General features: G+C 40.2%; 1 protein-coding gene across 2 annotated transcripts in view; it reads left to right on the top strand.

Moving 5' to 3' along the window:
- RPTOR (regulatory associated protein of MTOR complex 1) overlaps positions 1 to 17566 on the top strand; it is a 547756-nt gene that overhangs the window by 467037 nt on the left and 63153 nt on the right. For both annotated transcript variants that reach the window (XM_036753902.1, XM_036753901.1), the window contains exon 25: positions 16232 to 16337. In XM_036753902.1, the coding sequence (XP_036609797.1) occupies positions 16232 to 16337 (106 nt within the window). The remainder of the gene's footprint in view (positions 1 to 16231; positions 16338 to 17566) is intronic.

The following is a 17566-nucleotide window of genomic DNA, read 5'->3' as shown; positions in this document are numbered from 1 at the left end:
TTCCTGGTTGAAACAGCCTTTTAGATCTCTTTCTTTAATTTATTCCCATAGAAACCAGATTTTCATTAAAGTGCAATATCCTAGCTCCTGTACATGTTTAATACTTTTTATCCAGGTTTGTTTATTGCGCCATATTATTGGTCATTTGTCATTTCTTTTTGAATAAATACCAGATTGTCACAAAATACAGTCTATGGTTAGAAATCCACACCCTGCACCATGTTACACTGGGGAAATTTCTTAACCAATAAATGTCCCAATGGAGTTTTTTGACACAAATACCTTTTTTTTTTTTAAAGGAGTAGCTTAGCCATGGAATGCTGAACATTCTTGCAAAATGAATTCAAACAGCAGCAAACAGGCCAACCTGGTAAACAAGTATCAAATGTAGTGACTTCGGAGCAAAGGCAATTACAAAGCAAAAGTAAAGGGACAGAGTGATGCATAACTGTCAGCCTACAAAGGAACCGTGTAACTATAGAAAAAACAACAGCTGAACCACACTTGTTCACATAGAATCCCTGCACAATATAAGCATGATACAAAGGACAGCAGTTGTGACCCTGAGCAAGTCATTTAATTTCTGTAGGTCTATTTCCTCATCTGTAGAATGGAGTTTGATTAGATGGTCTCTAAGGTTCTTTCTGGTTCAAAAAAAAATCTATGTTTTTTTCCTGGGAAGACTAATATGACTGATGCAAAGCGAAGCAAGCAAAACCAAGTGAACATTGTACACAGTGACTACACAGTGTCAGCAATATTATAATAATAATCAGTGGTGAAAGATTTAGGTACTCTGATCAAAACAGACATCCATGACATTTCCAAAGGACTCATAATGAAAAATGGTATCCACCTCCAGAGGGAGAACTAATGAACTTTGAGTGTAGATTGAAGCATATGTTTTTCATTTTTTCTTGCCTTTTTTTCTACATGACTAATAAAGAAATATGTTTTGCATAATTTCACATGTATAATGGGTATCATATATTGCTTGCCTTCTCAATGGGTGGAGGAGAGGCTAGAGGGAAGGAGAGAATTTGGAACTGAAAACAATTTTTTTTAAATAGAACACAATCTATGATGTTTAAATACATATGTGGGTACATACATATGTATTATATATATGTGTGTGTATATATGTACCTCTGTATACATTTATGTGTGTATAAATTTCATTTAAATTAATTTTCATTTCTAAATTCTCACCCTCCAGCATTTCCCCCACCTACTAAGAAGGCAAGCAATACAGTATCTGTGTCTATGTGTGTATGTGTATATAGTCCAACTCATGAAGAAATGAGTAAATCAATTTATTAAAAGTATTTTTAAGCACTTTTTATCAAGCACTGTGCTAAACACTGAAGATACCAATACAAAAACAAAGACAGTCCTTGCCTTCAAGGAGGAAAATAATACATAAGGGTGTGGTGGTCAGGGAGGGATATTTTGGTTATGAAAGTTACAGGGTGAACAGAGCCTAGCAGGAGGATAGTGACATATTCATTCCAGGAGTAGTTTGGTTATGGTTTGAGAATTGTAAAGGTGGGGAAAGTGGAAGCATGTGCAATGGAAAGTAGGTGAGGAGATAGCTCAGCAGCAAAATGTGGTTGGATCCTGACCTAGATGTCATCTATTAATGACTGAGGCCACCACCAATCAGGCAGTTTATCCAGGGACAAAAGTGTTCAATCTTCCAGAGCTTGGTTTCTGGACATCCTAACAGCACAAGAGGAGTCAGGAGTGAAGTCACAAAAGGAATCCCTGCTATAGGATAACATCTAAGTGATCAGCTGCTGTCTGCTTGAAGACTTGCAAGGAGAGAGAATTTAACCTACCTCTTAAGGGAACCCATACCATTTTTGGACAGTTCTGATTTTTAGGAATTTTTTTCTTGAAATCTAACCCAAATTGGCTTCTTTTCTTTTTTTTATCATTTTTATTTAATCTTTTAGTTTTCAACATTGATTTCCACAAGATTTTGAGTTACAAATTTTCTATCCATTACTACCCTCCCCCCCATTCTAAGATGGCGTATATTCTGATTGCCTCGTTCCCCACTCAGCCCTCCCTTCTTTCACCCCACTGCCCCCCACCATCCCTCTCCCCTTACTTTCTTGTAGGGCAGGATAGATTTCTATGCCCCATTCCCTATATATCTTGTTTCCGAGCTGTATGCAAAAAAAACAGCTTTTTTTAAAAGCATCTGCTTTTAAAACTTTGAGTTCCAAATTCTCTCCCCTCTTCCCTTCCCACCCACCCTCCCTAGGAAGGCAAGCAATTCAACATAGATCACACATGTATCATTATGTAAAACACTTCCACAATGCTCATGTTGTGAAAGGCTAACTATACTTCCTTCCATCCTATCCTGTCCCCCTTTATTCAGTTTTCTCCCTTGATCCCGTCCCTTTTCAAAAGTGTTTGCTTTTGATTACTTCCTCCCCCATCTGCCCTCCCTTCTATCATCCCCCCCCTTTTTTTATGCCCTTCCATTTGCTTTCCTGTGGAGTAAGATATCCAATTGAGTGTATATGTTATTCCCTCCTCAAGTTGAATCTGATGAGAGTAAGATTCACTCATTCCCCCTTACCTGCCCCCTCTTCCCTTCCAACAGAACTGCTTTTTAATTGCCACTTTTATGTGAGATAATTTACCCCATTCTCTCTCTCCCTTTCTCCTTCTCTCAGTATATTCTTCTCTCACCCCTTAAATTTATTTCATTTTTTTAGACATCATCCCTTCATATTCAACTCACCCTGTGCCCTCTGTCTGTATTCCCTTCAACTCCCCTAATACTGAGAAAGGTCTCATGAATTGCACACATCATCTTTCCATGTAGGAATGTAAACATAACAGTTCAACTTTAGTAAGTCCATTATGAATTCTCTTTCTTGCTTACCTTTTAATACTTCTCTTGATTCTTATGTTTGAAAGTCAAATTTTCTATTCAGCTCTGGTCTTTTCACTGAGAAACCTTGAAAATCCTCTATTTTATTGAAAGTCCATATTTTGCCTTAGAGCATGATACTCAGTTTTGCTGGGTAGGTGATTCTTGGTTTTAATCCTAGCTCCATTGACCTCCAGAATATCATATTCCAAGCCCTTTGATACCTTAAGGTAGAAGCTGCTAGATCTTGTGTTATCCTGATTGTGTTTCCACAATACTTAAAATTTTCTTTCTGGCTGCTTGCATTATTTTCTCCTGATCTGGGAGCTCTGGAATTTGGCGACAATATTCCTAGGAGTTTTCTTTTTGAGATCTTTTTCAAGAGGTGATCAGTAGATTCTTTCAATTTCTATTTTACCCTCTGGTTGTAGAATCTCAGGGAAGTTTTCCTTGATAATTTCTTGAAAGATGATGTCTAGGCTCTTTTTTTGATCATGGCTTTCAGGTAGTCCAATAGTTTTTAAATTATCTCTACTGGATCTATTCTCCAGGTCAGTGGTTTTTCCAATGAGATAGTTCACATTGTCTTCCATTTTTTCATTCGTTTGGTTCTGTTTTATCATATCTTTCTCATAAAGTCACTAGCTTCCACTTGCTCCAATCAATTTTTTTTTTTGGTAAGGGGGAAGGCAGGGTAATTGGAGTTAAGTGACTTGCCCAAGGTCACACAGCTAGTAAGTGTGTCAAGTATCTGAGGTCGGATTTGAACTCAGGTCCTCCCGAGTCCAGGGTCAGTGCTGTACTCACTGTGCCACCTAGCTGCCCCTCCAATCGAATTTTTAAGGTAGTATTTTCTTCAGTGGTTTTTTGGACCTCCTTTTCCACTTGGCTAATTCTGCCTTTCAAGACATTCTTCCCCTCATTGGCTTTTTGGAGCTCCTTTGACATTTGGCTTAGACTGTTCTTTAAGGTGTTATTTTCTTCGGTATTTTTTTGGGTCCCCTTTAGGAAGTCATTGACTTGTTTTTCATGGTTTTTGTGCATCACTCTCATTTCTCATCCCAATTTTTCCTCTACTTCTCTTACTTGCTTTTCCAAATCCTTTTTGAGCTCCTCCATGGCCTGAGACCAATTCATATTTTTCTTGGAGGCTTTTTTTAAAATTATTATTTATTTAATATTTTTAGTTTTCAGCATTGATTTCCACAAGAGTTTGAATTACAAATTTTCTCCCCATTTCTACCCTCCCCACCACTCCAAGATGGCCTATATTCTGATTTCCCCATACCCCAGTCAGCCCTCCCTTCTGTCACCCCACTCCCCTCCCATCCCCTTTTCCCTTACTTTCTTGTAGGGCAAGATAGATTTCTATGCCCATTGCGTGTATATCTTATTTCCTAGTTGCATGTAAGAACTTTTTTTCTTGAACATCTGCTTTTAAAACTTTGAATTCCAAATTGTCTCCCCTCTTCCCTCCCCACCCACCCTCCCTAAGAAGTCAAGCAATTCAACATAGGCCACATGCATGTCATTATGCAAAACCCTTCCACAATACTCCTGTTGTGAAAGACTACCTATATTTTGCTCCTTCCTATCCTATCCCCCTTTATCCAATTTTCTCCCTTGACCCTGTCTCTTTTCAAAAGTGTTTGCTTTTGATTACCTCTTCCCCCTATCTGCCCTCCCTTCTATCGTCCCCCCTTTTTTATCTCCTTCCTCCTCCTTTCCTGTGGGGTAAGATACCTAATTGAGTGTGTATGTTATTCCCTCCTCAGGTCAATTCCGATGAGAGCAAGATTCAGTCATTCCCCTTCTTCCCTCCCAACAAAACTGCTTTTTCTTGCCACTTTTATGCGAGATAATTTACCCCATTCTATCTCTCCCTTTCTCCCTCTCTCAATATATTCTTCTCTCACCCGTTAATTGTTTTTATTTATTCATTCATCCATTTATTTATTTATAGATATCATCCCTTCATATTCAGCTCGCCCTGTTCCCTCCGTCTGTATATATGTGTATATTCCCTTCAGCTACCCTAATACTGAGGTATCATGAATCATACACATCATCTTTCCATGTAGGAATGTAAACAAAACAATTCAACTTTAATAAGTCCCTTATGATTTCTCTTTCTTGTTTACCTTTTCATGCTTCTCTTGACTCTTGTGGTTGAAAATCAAATTTTCTATTCAGCTCTGGTCTTTTCACTGAGAAAGCTTGAAAGTCCTCTATTTTATTGAAAGTCCATATTTTGCCTTGGAGCATGATACTCAGTTTTGCTGGGTAGGTGATTCTTGGTTTTAATCCTAGCTCCATTGACCTCCAGAATATCGTATTCCAAGCCCTTTGGTCCCTTAACGTGGAAGCTGCCAGATCCTGTGTTATCCTGATGTTTTTCCACAATACTCAAATTGTTTCTTTCTGGCTGCTTGCAGTATTTTCTCCTTGATCTGGGAGCTCTCGAATTTGGCAACAATATTCCTAGGAGTTTTCTTTTTGGGATCTTTTTGAGGAGGCGATCTGTGGATTCTTTCAATTTCTGTTTTACCCTCTGGCTCTAGAATGTCAGGGCAGTTCTCCTTGATAATTTCTTGAAAGATGATATCTAGGCTCTTTTTTTGATCATGGCTTTCAGGTAGTCCAATAATTTTTAAATGATCTCGCCTGGATCTATTTTCCAGGTCAGTGGTTTTTCCAATGAGGTATTTCACATTGTCTTCCACTTTTTCATCCCTTTGGTTCTGTTTTATAATATCTTGATTTCTCATCAAGTCACTAGCTTCCACTTGCTCCAATCTCATTTTTAAGGTAGTATTTTCTTCAGTGGTCTTTTGGACCTCCTTTTCCATTTGGGTAATTCTGCCTTTCAAGGCATTCTTCTCGTCATTGGCTTTTTTGGAGCTCTTTTGCCATTTGAGTTAGTCTATTTTTTAAAGTGTTGTTTTCTTCAATATTTTTTTCAGTATTTTTTTTGGGTCTCCTTTAGCAAGTCATTGACTTGTTTTTCATGGTTTTCTTGGCATCATTCTCATTTCTTGTCCCAGTTTTTTCTCTACTTCTCTAACTTGCTTTTGCAACTTCTTTTTGAGCTCTTCCATGGCCTGAGACCAGTTCATGTTTTTCTTGGAGGCTTTTGGTATAGGCTCTTTGACTTTGGTGACTTCTTTAGGCTGTATGTTTTGGTCTTCTTTGTCACCAAAGAAAGATTCCAAAGTCTGAGACTGAATCTGAGTGCATTTTGGATGCCTGGCCATGTTCCCAGCCAACTTACTTGACCCTTGAGTTTTTCGTTGGGGTATGATTGCTTGTAGAGCAAAGAGTACTTTGTTCCAAGCTTGAAGGGATGTGCTGTTGATTTCAAAGCTATTTCTATACAGCCAGCTCTGCCACCCCAGCACTCCTCCTTCATCAAGAACCACCAACCCGGACCTGATGCAAATCTTCAGCAGGCTCTGCACTCCTGTCTGATCCACCACTTAATTCCTCCCACCAGGTGGGCCTGAGGCCGGAAGTAACTGCAGCTGTAGTTCTGTAGCTGCACCTCCCCCGCTGCCTCTGGGGTGGTGGCCAAACCGTGAACTCTGTCCCCTGCAGCTTTTCCCACTAACCTTCTCTGTTGTCTTTGGTGTCTGTGGGTTGCGAAGTCTGGTAACTGCCACAGCTCACTGATTCAGGGCGCTGGGTCCTGTTCTGCCCGGCTCCCTGTCTGGTAGGTCCTGCCACCATCCACACTGAGCCCCACTCCCCTCCACTCCATGCATGATAGACCTCATCCAGTGACCATCCAGGCTGTCCTGGGCTGGATCCCTGCTTCCCTCTGCTATTTTGTGGGTTCTTCAGTTCTAGAATTTGTTCAGAGCCATTTTTTATAGGTTTTTGGAGGGACCTGGCGGGGAGCTCACGAAGTCCCTGCTTTCCAGCTGCCATCTTGGCTCCGCCCTCCTCCTTCTCTTGGAGGCTTTTGATGTAGGTTCCTTGACTTTGTTGACTTCTTCTGGCTGTGTGTTTAGATATTCTTTGTCATCCTATAAGGAATATAGAGTTTGAGTTTGAGTCTGCGTTTGAGTCTGAGTTCGTTTTCGTTGCCTGTTCATGTTCCCAGCCAACTACTTGACCCTTGAGTTTTTCATCGGGGTGTGCCTGCTTGTAGAATAGAGAGTACTTTGTCCCAAGCTTTAGGGTCCAAGCACTGCTGTTTTCAGAGCTACTTCTACTCCACCACCACCCCAGGCTCTGTCACCGCAGTGCTCCTCCTCCCCCAAGAACCGCCAACCAGGACCACAATACAGATCTAAGCAGGGCACAGCAAGAGAATCTGCCTTTGTGCCCACAGAGTGCTCCTTGCACTCCCACTCTGATCCACTGCTAGATTTCTCCCACTGTGTGAGCCAGGGACTTGGGAAGCAACTGACACTGTAGCTCTGGAAGCTGCTCACGCTGTAGCTCTGGAAGCAGCCTGAGGAGTTTCCTGCTGCTGTCACTGCCACCACTGCACCACCTCCTCCACCCCCAATGCTGGTGATCAGACCTCTGAACTCAATTGCGCAGTTTCCTTCTAACCTGCTCTTTGGCGTTTGTGGGTTGAGAAGTCAGGTAACTGCCACAGCTCACTGTTTCATGGCCCCAAGGCCTGTTCAGGCTGGCTGACTCTGGGTTTGATCTGTCCCAGCGTGGCCCACGCTGGGCTGCACTCTATTCTCAGCACCTTGCGATAGACCCTTCCCAGTGACCATCCAGGTTCTTCTGGGTTGGAGACCTGTTTCCCTCTGCTATTTTTTGGGTTCCACAGCTCTAGAATTTTTTCACAGCCATTTTTACAGGTGTTCAGAGGGATTTGAGGGAGAGCTTAAGTAAGTCCCTGCTTTCCAGCTGCCATCTTGGCTCCACCCCTCAAAATTGACTTCTTTTCAACTCCATTCATTCCTGTTGATGCTACCCTCTGGGGCCAAAATGAAACATGATTGATCTCTCCTCCATAGGAGAGTCATTCAAATACTTGAACACTGCTATCTTGTCCCATCCTGAGTCTCCGTCTTCTCCAGGCTAAAAATGTCCAATTCCTTTAACCAATCTTGGGATTAAAGACCTTTATTATCCTGGACACTCTCCAGCTTATCAGTGTACTTAATACCTTGGGGCTTAGAGCTTAACACAGTATTATGGATGAGGTCTGATATGACCAAATTAAAGTGGAACTGTCTATCTTTGTTGAAATCATGGCCTCTTAAAGGAGCCTTCCATCATATTGGCTTTATTGGCTGGCACATCACACTGCTCACTCGCATTGAGCTTTCATTCTACTAAAACCTCCAGCTTTTACACTTGCTTCTAACTGTATCTTCCCTGATACTTAGGAAATTAATTTGTTGTACTACCAGTTAAGACTTAGCACTCACTTCTATTGAATTTCCCTTAGCTTGTCAATGTCTTTATGGTACATTAGCCATCCCTCTCAGCTTTGTTTCTTCTATCAGTTTGATAAGTATGCTACCCATATCTTTATGCAAATCATTGTTAAGAGTCGTGAATAACACAAGGCCAACCTCAGACCCCTTTGGTTCTCTGCTGGAGACCTCCTGCCTCATTGACATTGAACCATTAACTCTGGTCACTCAACCAGTTCTGAATCCATCCAATTTTTTTTTATCATCTAATCTATATCTCACCATCTAGAATTTTCTCAGTAATTGAAGTCAAGCTCACTAGGTTATGGTTGCAGACTCTGTTCTTTCAATTATTTTTTAATAGGGACATTTGCCCATCTCCAATCTTGTGGCACCTCTCACATTTTCAGTAACCTTTCAGGTATCCCTGACAGTGGCTCAGGAGTGACATCTGCCAGTTCTTTCAGGATCCAAAGATGTAGTTCATGTCAGCCAACTAACGAATACATCAAGGGCAACTAAGTGTTCTCTTGCTATCTCCATACTTATCTTGAATGTCAACTCCCTCTTAATCATTTTTGTTTGGCCTTTTTCAGTGTAGAGGCACTCTTCTTGGCAGACAAAATGGAAGCAAAATAAAAACCAAACAACTCTGCCTTCTGTCTTTTCTGACCACAAATGATCTTCCTTAAGAATATAGCAGAATCCAAATTCATGATTTATTGTTCTCTCTGCAGAAGACATTGACTCCTTCCACACTGTTCAACAGGCTAATGCCCTTTCTATAAACTCAACACACACCTGCAATAACATATGTACACACCCAGTTATTGAAATTAAAAGTAAGGAGTTGATAGAGTTTATTAAAGTTAAAGAAATAAGCAGATAGAAATAGGAGGTAGAACGGTTATGTGTGATCATAATCCTGTAGGGCAAGTTCATAGGTATTAATAATATTTAAAGAGTACTTTAAACGTCTCTCATCTTCAATACATAACCTAATTTGTTCTCACAGTACTCTGTTAGGTAGATACTGCAGATATTGTTACTGCCATTTTGTGATTGAAGAAACTGGCTCAGATGGTACAGTGGGAAAGGTTCACTGGCTCTGGAGACAGAAGATCTGGCTGCATATCCTACCTCTATCTAATCCTTAGTAGTGTGTGACTTTAGGCAGGTGATTGAGCCCCACCTAGCACTGATTTTCTCATCTATCCAAAGGAATTTGAACTCAATGGCCTCAGAGGTCCCTTTCTGCAATTATTTACCTGTAGTCACCTGGTAGGTAAGTGTTAGAGGAAGGATTTATACCTCAGGCTCCCCTGACTCTACAGTGAGTGCTCTTTCAATTTTTTTTTTTTCCAAACTAAGTGTCTTTTCTCACAAAGAAGGTGGTTTGAAGGTGGAGCCAAGCTGGTGGAATAAAGGCAGGGACTCATTTGAGCTGTCCCTGAAACCCTTCCAAATACCTTTAAAAAATGACTCTAAATAAATTCTAAAGCAGTAGAACACACAAAAAGATGGAGTGAAACAAATTTCCAGCCCAAGATAACTTGGAAGACTGGCTGGAAAGGTCTGTTGCACCAGGGTGACAGAGGAACACAGTCCAGCACAGACTGGACCCAGCAAACTAAGAGCAGGCCTTGGGGTGACAGTGGTGATTTCCAGATCTCTCAGCCCACAGATGCCAAAGACAACTTAGAAGATCAGCAGGAAAAGTCTATAGCACCTGGGTGGGGGAGTGGAGCACAGTCCAGTGCAGGCCATCCCAGCAAACCAGGAGCAGGCCTTGGGAATGACCGAATCAGCAGTGTCAGTGGCAGCTCTCAGCTCACAGATGTTAAGGGATCAAGCAACTGGTCAGAAGGAGATTACAGGGGTCTTTTTGCTAGTACTTTGTTGCTTTGCCCATACTCAGGTCCGGATCACAGTCCTGGGTGGCAGTCCTAGGGTGAGGAGGAGCACTAGCATAGCAGAGCTTGTGGCAGCAGTAGAGGGAGGACCCTTCTCACAGTTCCAGGGCAGAAGAATATTTGTGGTCTCTCACAGACCAGAACACAGGCTCAGAGAGTAGTAGACACCTTTCCTTAGGTCATACCACCGTAGAAGAACTGAAAATTTACAGGTCGCTAGAAGTATCTCTGAAAACAGCTGTACAAAACCCCTGAAGCTTGGGACAGTCTGCCAAGGTTCACCCTGGAGGAGTTAACAAAGAATTAAAAGCCAATTAACAGGCTGGAAAAATGAGTAAACAACAGGAAAAAAAAAACCTCTGACTATTGATAGTTACTGTGGTGACAAGGAAGATCAAAGCACACACTTAGAAGAAGACAACAAAGTCAAAGCTCCTACATCCAAAGCCTCCAAGAAAAATGTGAATTGATCTCAGGCCACAGAAGAGCTCAGAAAGGATTTTGAAAATCAAGTAAGAGAAGTAGAGGAAAAATTGGGAAGAGAAATGAGAGTGATGCCAGTAAATCATGAAAAACAAGTCAACAACTTGGTAAAGAGACACAGAAAAGCATACTGAAGAAAATAACACCTTGAACAACAGACTAGACCCAAATGGTAAAAGAGTTCCCAAAAACCACTGAAGAGAAGGATGCTTTAAAAAGCAAAATTGGCCAAGTGGAAAAGAAGGCCCAAAAGCTCACTGAAGAAAATAATTCCTTAAAAATTGGAGTGGAGGAAATGAAAGTTAATGACTTTTTGAGAAATCAAGGAACAATAAAACCAAACAAAAACAATGAAAAAATAGGAGACAGTGTGAAATATTTCTTTAGAAAAACAACTGACCTGGAAAATAGATGTAAGAGAGATAATTTTAAAATTATTGGACTTATTGGGAGCCATGATCAAAGAAAAAAAAAGCCTGGATATCATCTTTCAAGAAATCATCAAGAAAAACTGCCCTGATATTCTAGAACCAGGGAGTAAAATAGAAATTGAAAGAATCCACCAATAACCTCCTGAAAGAGATCCCAAAATGAAAACTGCTAGGAATATTATAGCCAAATTCCAGAGTTCCCATGTCAAGGAGAAAATATTGCAAGCAGCCATAAAGAAACAATTCAGATATTGTGGAGCCACAGTCAGGATAACACAAGATTTAGCAGCTTCTACATTAAAGGATTGGAGGTCTTGGAATATGATATTCCAAAGAGGAAAGGAGCTAGGATTAAAACCAAGAATCACCTACCCAGCAAAATTGAGTATAATCCTTCAGGGGAAAAAATGGACATTCAGTGAGATAGAAGACTTTCAAGCATTCTTGCTGAAAAGAGCAGAGCTGAATAGAAAATTTGATTTTCAGGACTTAATTTTAAACTGCTTACATTCCTACCTGGGAAGATCATATTTGTAACTTGTCAGATCTTTCTTATTATTAGGGTAGTTAGAAGGAGTGTATGTAGACAGAGGGCACAGGTGTGAATTGAATATGAGAGGATGATATGTAAAAAATAAAATTAAGGGGTGAGAGAGAGGAATGTACGGGGAGAAAGAGAAAGGGAAAAGTAGAATGGGTAAATTATCTCACATATAAGAGGCAAGAAAATGTTTTTATAATGGGGGGAGGAAGTGAGGGAGAGTGAGTGAACCTTATTTACTCTCATCAGAATTAGCTCAAAGAGAGAATAACATACACACTCAATTGGATATAGAAATCTATCTTACCCTACAAGAAAATAGGAGGGGAAGAGGATAAGAGAAGGTGGGGGGGGGGGGAGGTGATCAGAAGCAAAACATTTTTGAGGAGGGACAGGGTGAAAGGAGAGAGAATAGAATAAATGGAGCGGGGAGAGGGAATAGGATGGAGGGAAATACAGTTAGCAATAGTAACTGTGAAAAAAAATTTTGAAGCAAGTTTCTCCGATAAAGGTCTCATTTTTCAAACATATAAAGAACTGAGTCAAATTTATAAAAATTAAGAGCCATTCCCCAATTGAGAAATGATCCAATGATATGATCAGTTTTCAGATGAAGTAATCAAAGCTATAGCCATATGAAAAAATACTATAACTCACTATTGATTGGAGAAATGCAAATTAAAACAATTCTGAGGTACTACCTCATACCTATTAGATTGGCTAAAAGGACAGAAAGGGTAAATGACAAATTTTGGAGGGGATGTGGGAAAAATGAGACTTTAATGCATTGTAGAGCAATTTGGAACTATGCCCAAAGGGCTATAAAGCCATACATACTCTTTGACCTAGCAATACCACTACTAGGTCTTTCTGTATCCCAAAAGAGATAAAAAAACAGAAAGGAAAAATCTCTTTTCTGGGGGTAAAGAAGCTGAGAGGAAGCCCATCAATTAGGGAATGGCTGAACAAGTTGTGGTATATGATTATGATGCTATTGTACTCTAAGAAATGATGAGCAGGATATTCTCAGAAAAACCTGAAAAGTTTTGCATGATTTGATGCAAAAAGAAATGTGCTGTGTACAAAGTAACAGCCATATTGTAAGATGATCAGCTGTGAATGAATTAGCTATTCTCAGCAATACAGTGATCCAAGAGAACTCTGAAGGACTTATGATGAAAAATGCTACCCATCCCTTGAGAAAGAACTTATGGTGTCTGAATACAGACTGAAGTATACTTTTTCTTTATTTTTCTTGAGGTTTTTTTTTTGTCTGTGTTTTCTTTCACAACATGACTGTTACAGATATGTTTTGCATGACTACACATGTATAACCCATATTGAATTGCTTGCCTTCTCAGTGGGGCAAAGGGGGAGCTGGTAGGCAGAGAGGAAAGGAGAGAATTTGGAACTCAAAACTTTAAAAAACGAATGTTAAAAATAGTTTTTACATGTAACTGGGGAAAAAGAAAATACTAAATAAAAGCTAAAAAACAAAAAGAAGGTAGTTTTGAACCTTCTGTCTCAGCTAAGTTTTTCTTGTAGAGATGAGCTTAATCACCCATGGCTTAGATCTGCAGTAGGGAGAAAACACCGACCTTAGTTCAAATAACCTAGAACCAAGCTTGAACAGCATATAGGGCTTCTTAGAGCATTTTGCAAATTTTCCAACCTTTGTATCAAGAGAAATATCCATTTCCAGCATCCTTGTTGTTGACAGTAAGTGACATTTATGTAAGCACTTTAAGATTTCCAAAGCCCTTTATATACATTAGTTCATTTCAGACTTGTAACAGTGCTAGGATATGGTACCTTCTATAGATTTTATTTTCCCCATTTTATAGATAATAAATCTGATGCTCAGAGAAGGTAAGTGAGTGACTTGCCCTTGGTTATACAACTAGTACCTGGACCAGATACAGGCTTTGCACTCAAGTTCAATAACATTTTTATATCCAGTTTTAGTTTATGAGTATCTAACCCAAGATTCTTGATGTAATACAGGCAAAAGGAAAACAACAGTTTTCTATTATCGTACCACAGTGAATTTTTGAAAAGCACTATTGTCTTGTTTTCTCTAAACTTGATAACTCTGGTTCCTTTGGCACATAAAGTAGACAAGTACAATTTTAAGCTCTCCTCCTTCCTAATATCTTATATTTTCATTTCTTAAATTAGAAAATCATATATCTATTCCCCCACTTAGTACATATGTGTGTATTTAATATAACACCATTGTGTGGAGAGATAGATACAGAAGATATACTCATCGTTCTTAGCCTTGTACCTCTCCACTTTTGCTAAGAACCCAAAAAATTTGTTATAAAAATGCTTTGTAGGTGATTGTCAAACCCCAGAGGCTACCTACCCCTGTCAGCCTATTGATTCCACAACATTACCACTAACTCTCAGAACCTTGTTCAGAAGTTTGAGTACTGGGATGCATGGAAGCTCTGATGTGGTAGCACAGAACATTTCTGCAACCCATGCATGCTAATCAAGGGAATCTAAGCAAAACACTTAGAGCTGGTTTATATCAGACTAACTCTTATATGTTTAGAGAAGTAGGGTGGTTTTATAAAATTAGTTAATGTTTTCACTTAATAAGCATTTATTTTTCTCCACCTCCTCTACTCCCAACACGGGGGTGGAGGGGGCAGGGCAGGGAGAACCCTTTTGTAAAAAAATATGCATAGTCAAGGAAAACACGTACGCCTCATTTCGTGCCTTATGTCTGCCACTTCTCTGTCAGGAGATGGATAGCATACTTACTTTGCTCCGTACCAGAGAACTAGGGTCTTACCCAAGTTACCTTTGTTTTAGGGGGGAAACAAGGAAATGGATGATGAGCTGGCTTGATATTGAGAGAAGTCCTTGATAATTTTCCTGGGGATGATCTCTCTTGTGTCTAATAGGAGGGGAACGCCTTGTTGAATCCACTTTAAGATTTTGGGAAGTGAAATAGGTGAAAAGAAAAAGCTGAGAAGAGGTAAAATCAGTAGCAAAGGTGACACCTCAAGAAGAGAGAAGTGAAGGATACCTCCTGACTCACCCCCAGCCTTTCATTCCTCCCCACTTTGTGCTCTTCCACTGCCTATACCACACACTGCCTGTCTTCACCCACCCTACACCACCACTAATCATCACGTTATCGTCACTGAGACAGATTATGCAGTAGAATGGTAGAAGCTGTGCAGTAGATGCAAGTTACAAAAATTTAGCATCATGCAGTGCTTAGAAAGACACAATGTGATGGCTAGAATTATACTCCAGAAGCCCCCTGTCCTTTACAAGCTAACAGATAACAAGTCCTTAAACTACAAATACAAACCCCTACATACCCTTAAGAGTTTAGCAAATAAACTGTACCAGCACCAGACCGTTGTCAAGTACATCACAAATGTAATGTGGTCCACAAAATTTTAGAAATGTTTTTAATAAATGTCACCATGCTGAATACACGTAATCTCCAAACAGCATGGAAGGAAAAACGCAAACTATGGAGACATACGGGACGAGATTAAAGTCATGTAGGAACTGGATCACATGTCATCACCGATGTCCTGTCTGTTACTAGAGTTGGTACCAAAGAGGCTTTCAGGGAACCTACAAAAGAAAAATCCTTATATTCTAGTTGTTGTTATTGTCATTTTTCAATCAGGTATGACTTTTTTTGACCCCATTTAGGGTTTTCTTGGCAAAGATCCTGGAGTGGTTTGCCATTTCCCGCTCCAGCTCATTTTATAGATGAGGAAACTGAGGCAAACAGGGTTAATTGACTTGCCCAGGGTCACACAGCTAGTAAATGTCAGAAGTCAGATTTGAACTCAAGAAGATGAACCTCCCTGACTCCAGGCCTGGCATTCTATTCACTGTGCCACCTGACTGCCCTAGTACTCTCTCAGTTTCAAAAGCAGTTATTTTATCCATGTACACAGTATTCTTCTCCAAAAATCAAATATAAAAGAATAATAGCAAAATAATAATAGCAGTGACCCCTCCTTGGACGTTTCTATCTGAACCCCCTCAAAGAGATGAGAATTAACAGTGATGTTGACGATGATGGCAACTCACATTGGTATAGCACTTCAGGGTTTGTAGAATGCTTACCCTGGAAAGTAGATAGTACAAATATTTTTATCCCTAATTGAGACAATTCTCAACCTGGAGGCATAATGAATACAGAAAGTTAAGAACCAAGACTAGAATTTCAACTCAGATCTCCCAGTACAAAGTCCAGTGCACTTCCCACTGCCTCCACCCACCAGCCATAGGCCCTACTTCAGGGGCTCTGTCAAGCTGGCCACACATAGATTTTCCTCTTTCTCCACTTTGGATACATAGTGCCAGCTATTAGCTACTTACTCCCAGGACTTAAAAATACGAAGCCGTTTAAATGCCCATTCCTCTGGCCATCTGTTTTTACACATCAAAAGACCCAAAAAGGCCCTGACCAGAATGCCATTTTCTCCACACTAACTCTGTCATCTATTTTAGCATTTGAGGAAAACATGAAGGAAGAAGACTTTTTTCAAATGTTCCTTCAGGCAATTGAGCTTGATTTCATCTTTTGTTGTCGTTGTTCAAAGATCCCAGAAGAACATGACCTGGAGAGCCAAATTCGAAAAGAGCGCGAGTGGCGGTTTCTACGAAACACCCGTGTGAGGAAACAAGCACAACAGATCATCCAGAAGGGTGAGTGAGGCTTCCACATGTGTAAGACCTGAAATGCTGGGTTTGACTTGCTTCTTTTCTACTTTCAGAACTGAGGAGTGGAAAGTAGACTTCTGTTGAAGAAAGCTACTCATTAAGATTTTTTTTAAAATTTCTTCAATATGGATGCTTCTTTGACTAATGCAGATCATAAGCCCTTTGTGCTTTCATAGATGATCTTCATGACAGGAACTCCATCACCACGCAACTAACCTGCTATTGAATTCCTGCAGATTTAGCTGGGTTGATCTATATGAAACAGATGAGCCTTCAGTCACAGGGCCTTTATTTGAAGCATCAGGAACTTGGTCGAATCAGCCAGATTCTACTGTCTCTACTGACAGTCTTTGAGAAACCAGAAACACTTCCGTGCTATGATAAGTCATCAGTGTCAGAAGCAGATGAGATGGATCACTGAGGACGATTAGACATTTTCCCTTTAATCTATATGGCAGCCTGTACTTTTCATAGTCTAGAATGGGCAGGAACAGAAGTATAAAGAGCCCCTGGAAGATATCCCTAATGGTTCAGTCTTATGGAAATTTGTCCATCTGTTTTTCAGATCCCCTAACTCCATGAATATCAGAGAATCTCAGATTGAAGGGACTTGAGGTCATTTAGACCAGCTGATACCTGAAAAAGAATTGCCCCTATAAAATAACCAATAATCATTCATCCAATATCTGCTTGAAAATCTTCAAAGAGGGGAAACCTCTTGCTTCTGAAGCAGTCGATTTGCTTTTTTGGATAGTTCTAATTATTAAAAAGTTTTTTCTAAATCTACTTCTGCTTAAAAAATATATGTCATCTATTAATGACTGGGGCCACCACCAATCAGGCAGTTTATCCAGGGACAAAAGTGTTCAGTCTTCCAGGGCTTGGTTTCTGGACATCCTAACAGCATAAGAGAAGTCAGCAGTGATGTCACAAACGGAATCCCTGCTATAGGATAACATATAAGAGATCAGCTACCATCTGCTTGAAGACTTGCAAGGAGAGAGAATTTAACCTACCTCTTAAGGGAACCCATGCCATTTTTGGACAGTTCTAACTTTTAGGAATTTTTTTTCTTGAAACCTAACCCAAATTGGTCTCTTTTCAACTCCACCCATTCCTGTTGATTCTACCACCTGGGGCCAAATGAAACATGATCGATCTCTCCTCCATATGACAGTCATTCAAATACTTGAACACTGCTATCTTGTCCCATC

This window comes from Trichosurus vulpecula, chromosome 4 (assembly GCF_011100635.1).
Source record: "Trichosurus vulpecula isolate mTriVul1 chromosome 4, mTriVul1.pri, whole genome shotgun sequence".
NCBI lineage: Eukaryota > Metazoa > Chordata > Mammalia > Diprotodontia > Phalangeridae > Trichosurus > Trichosurus vulpecula.
The sequence above is the reverse complement of the archived record's forward strand: the minus strand, read 5'-3'. Positions and strand labels throughout refer to the sequence as shown.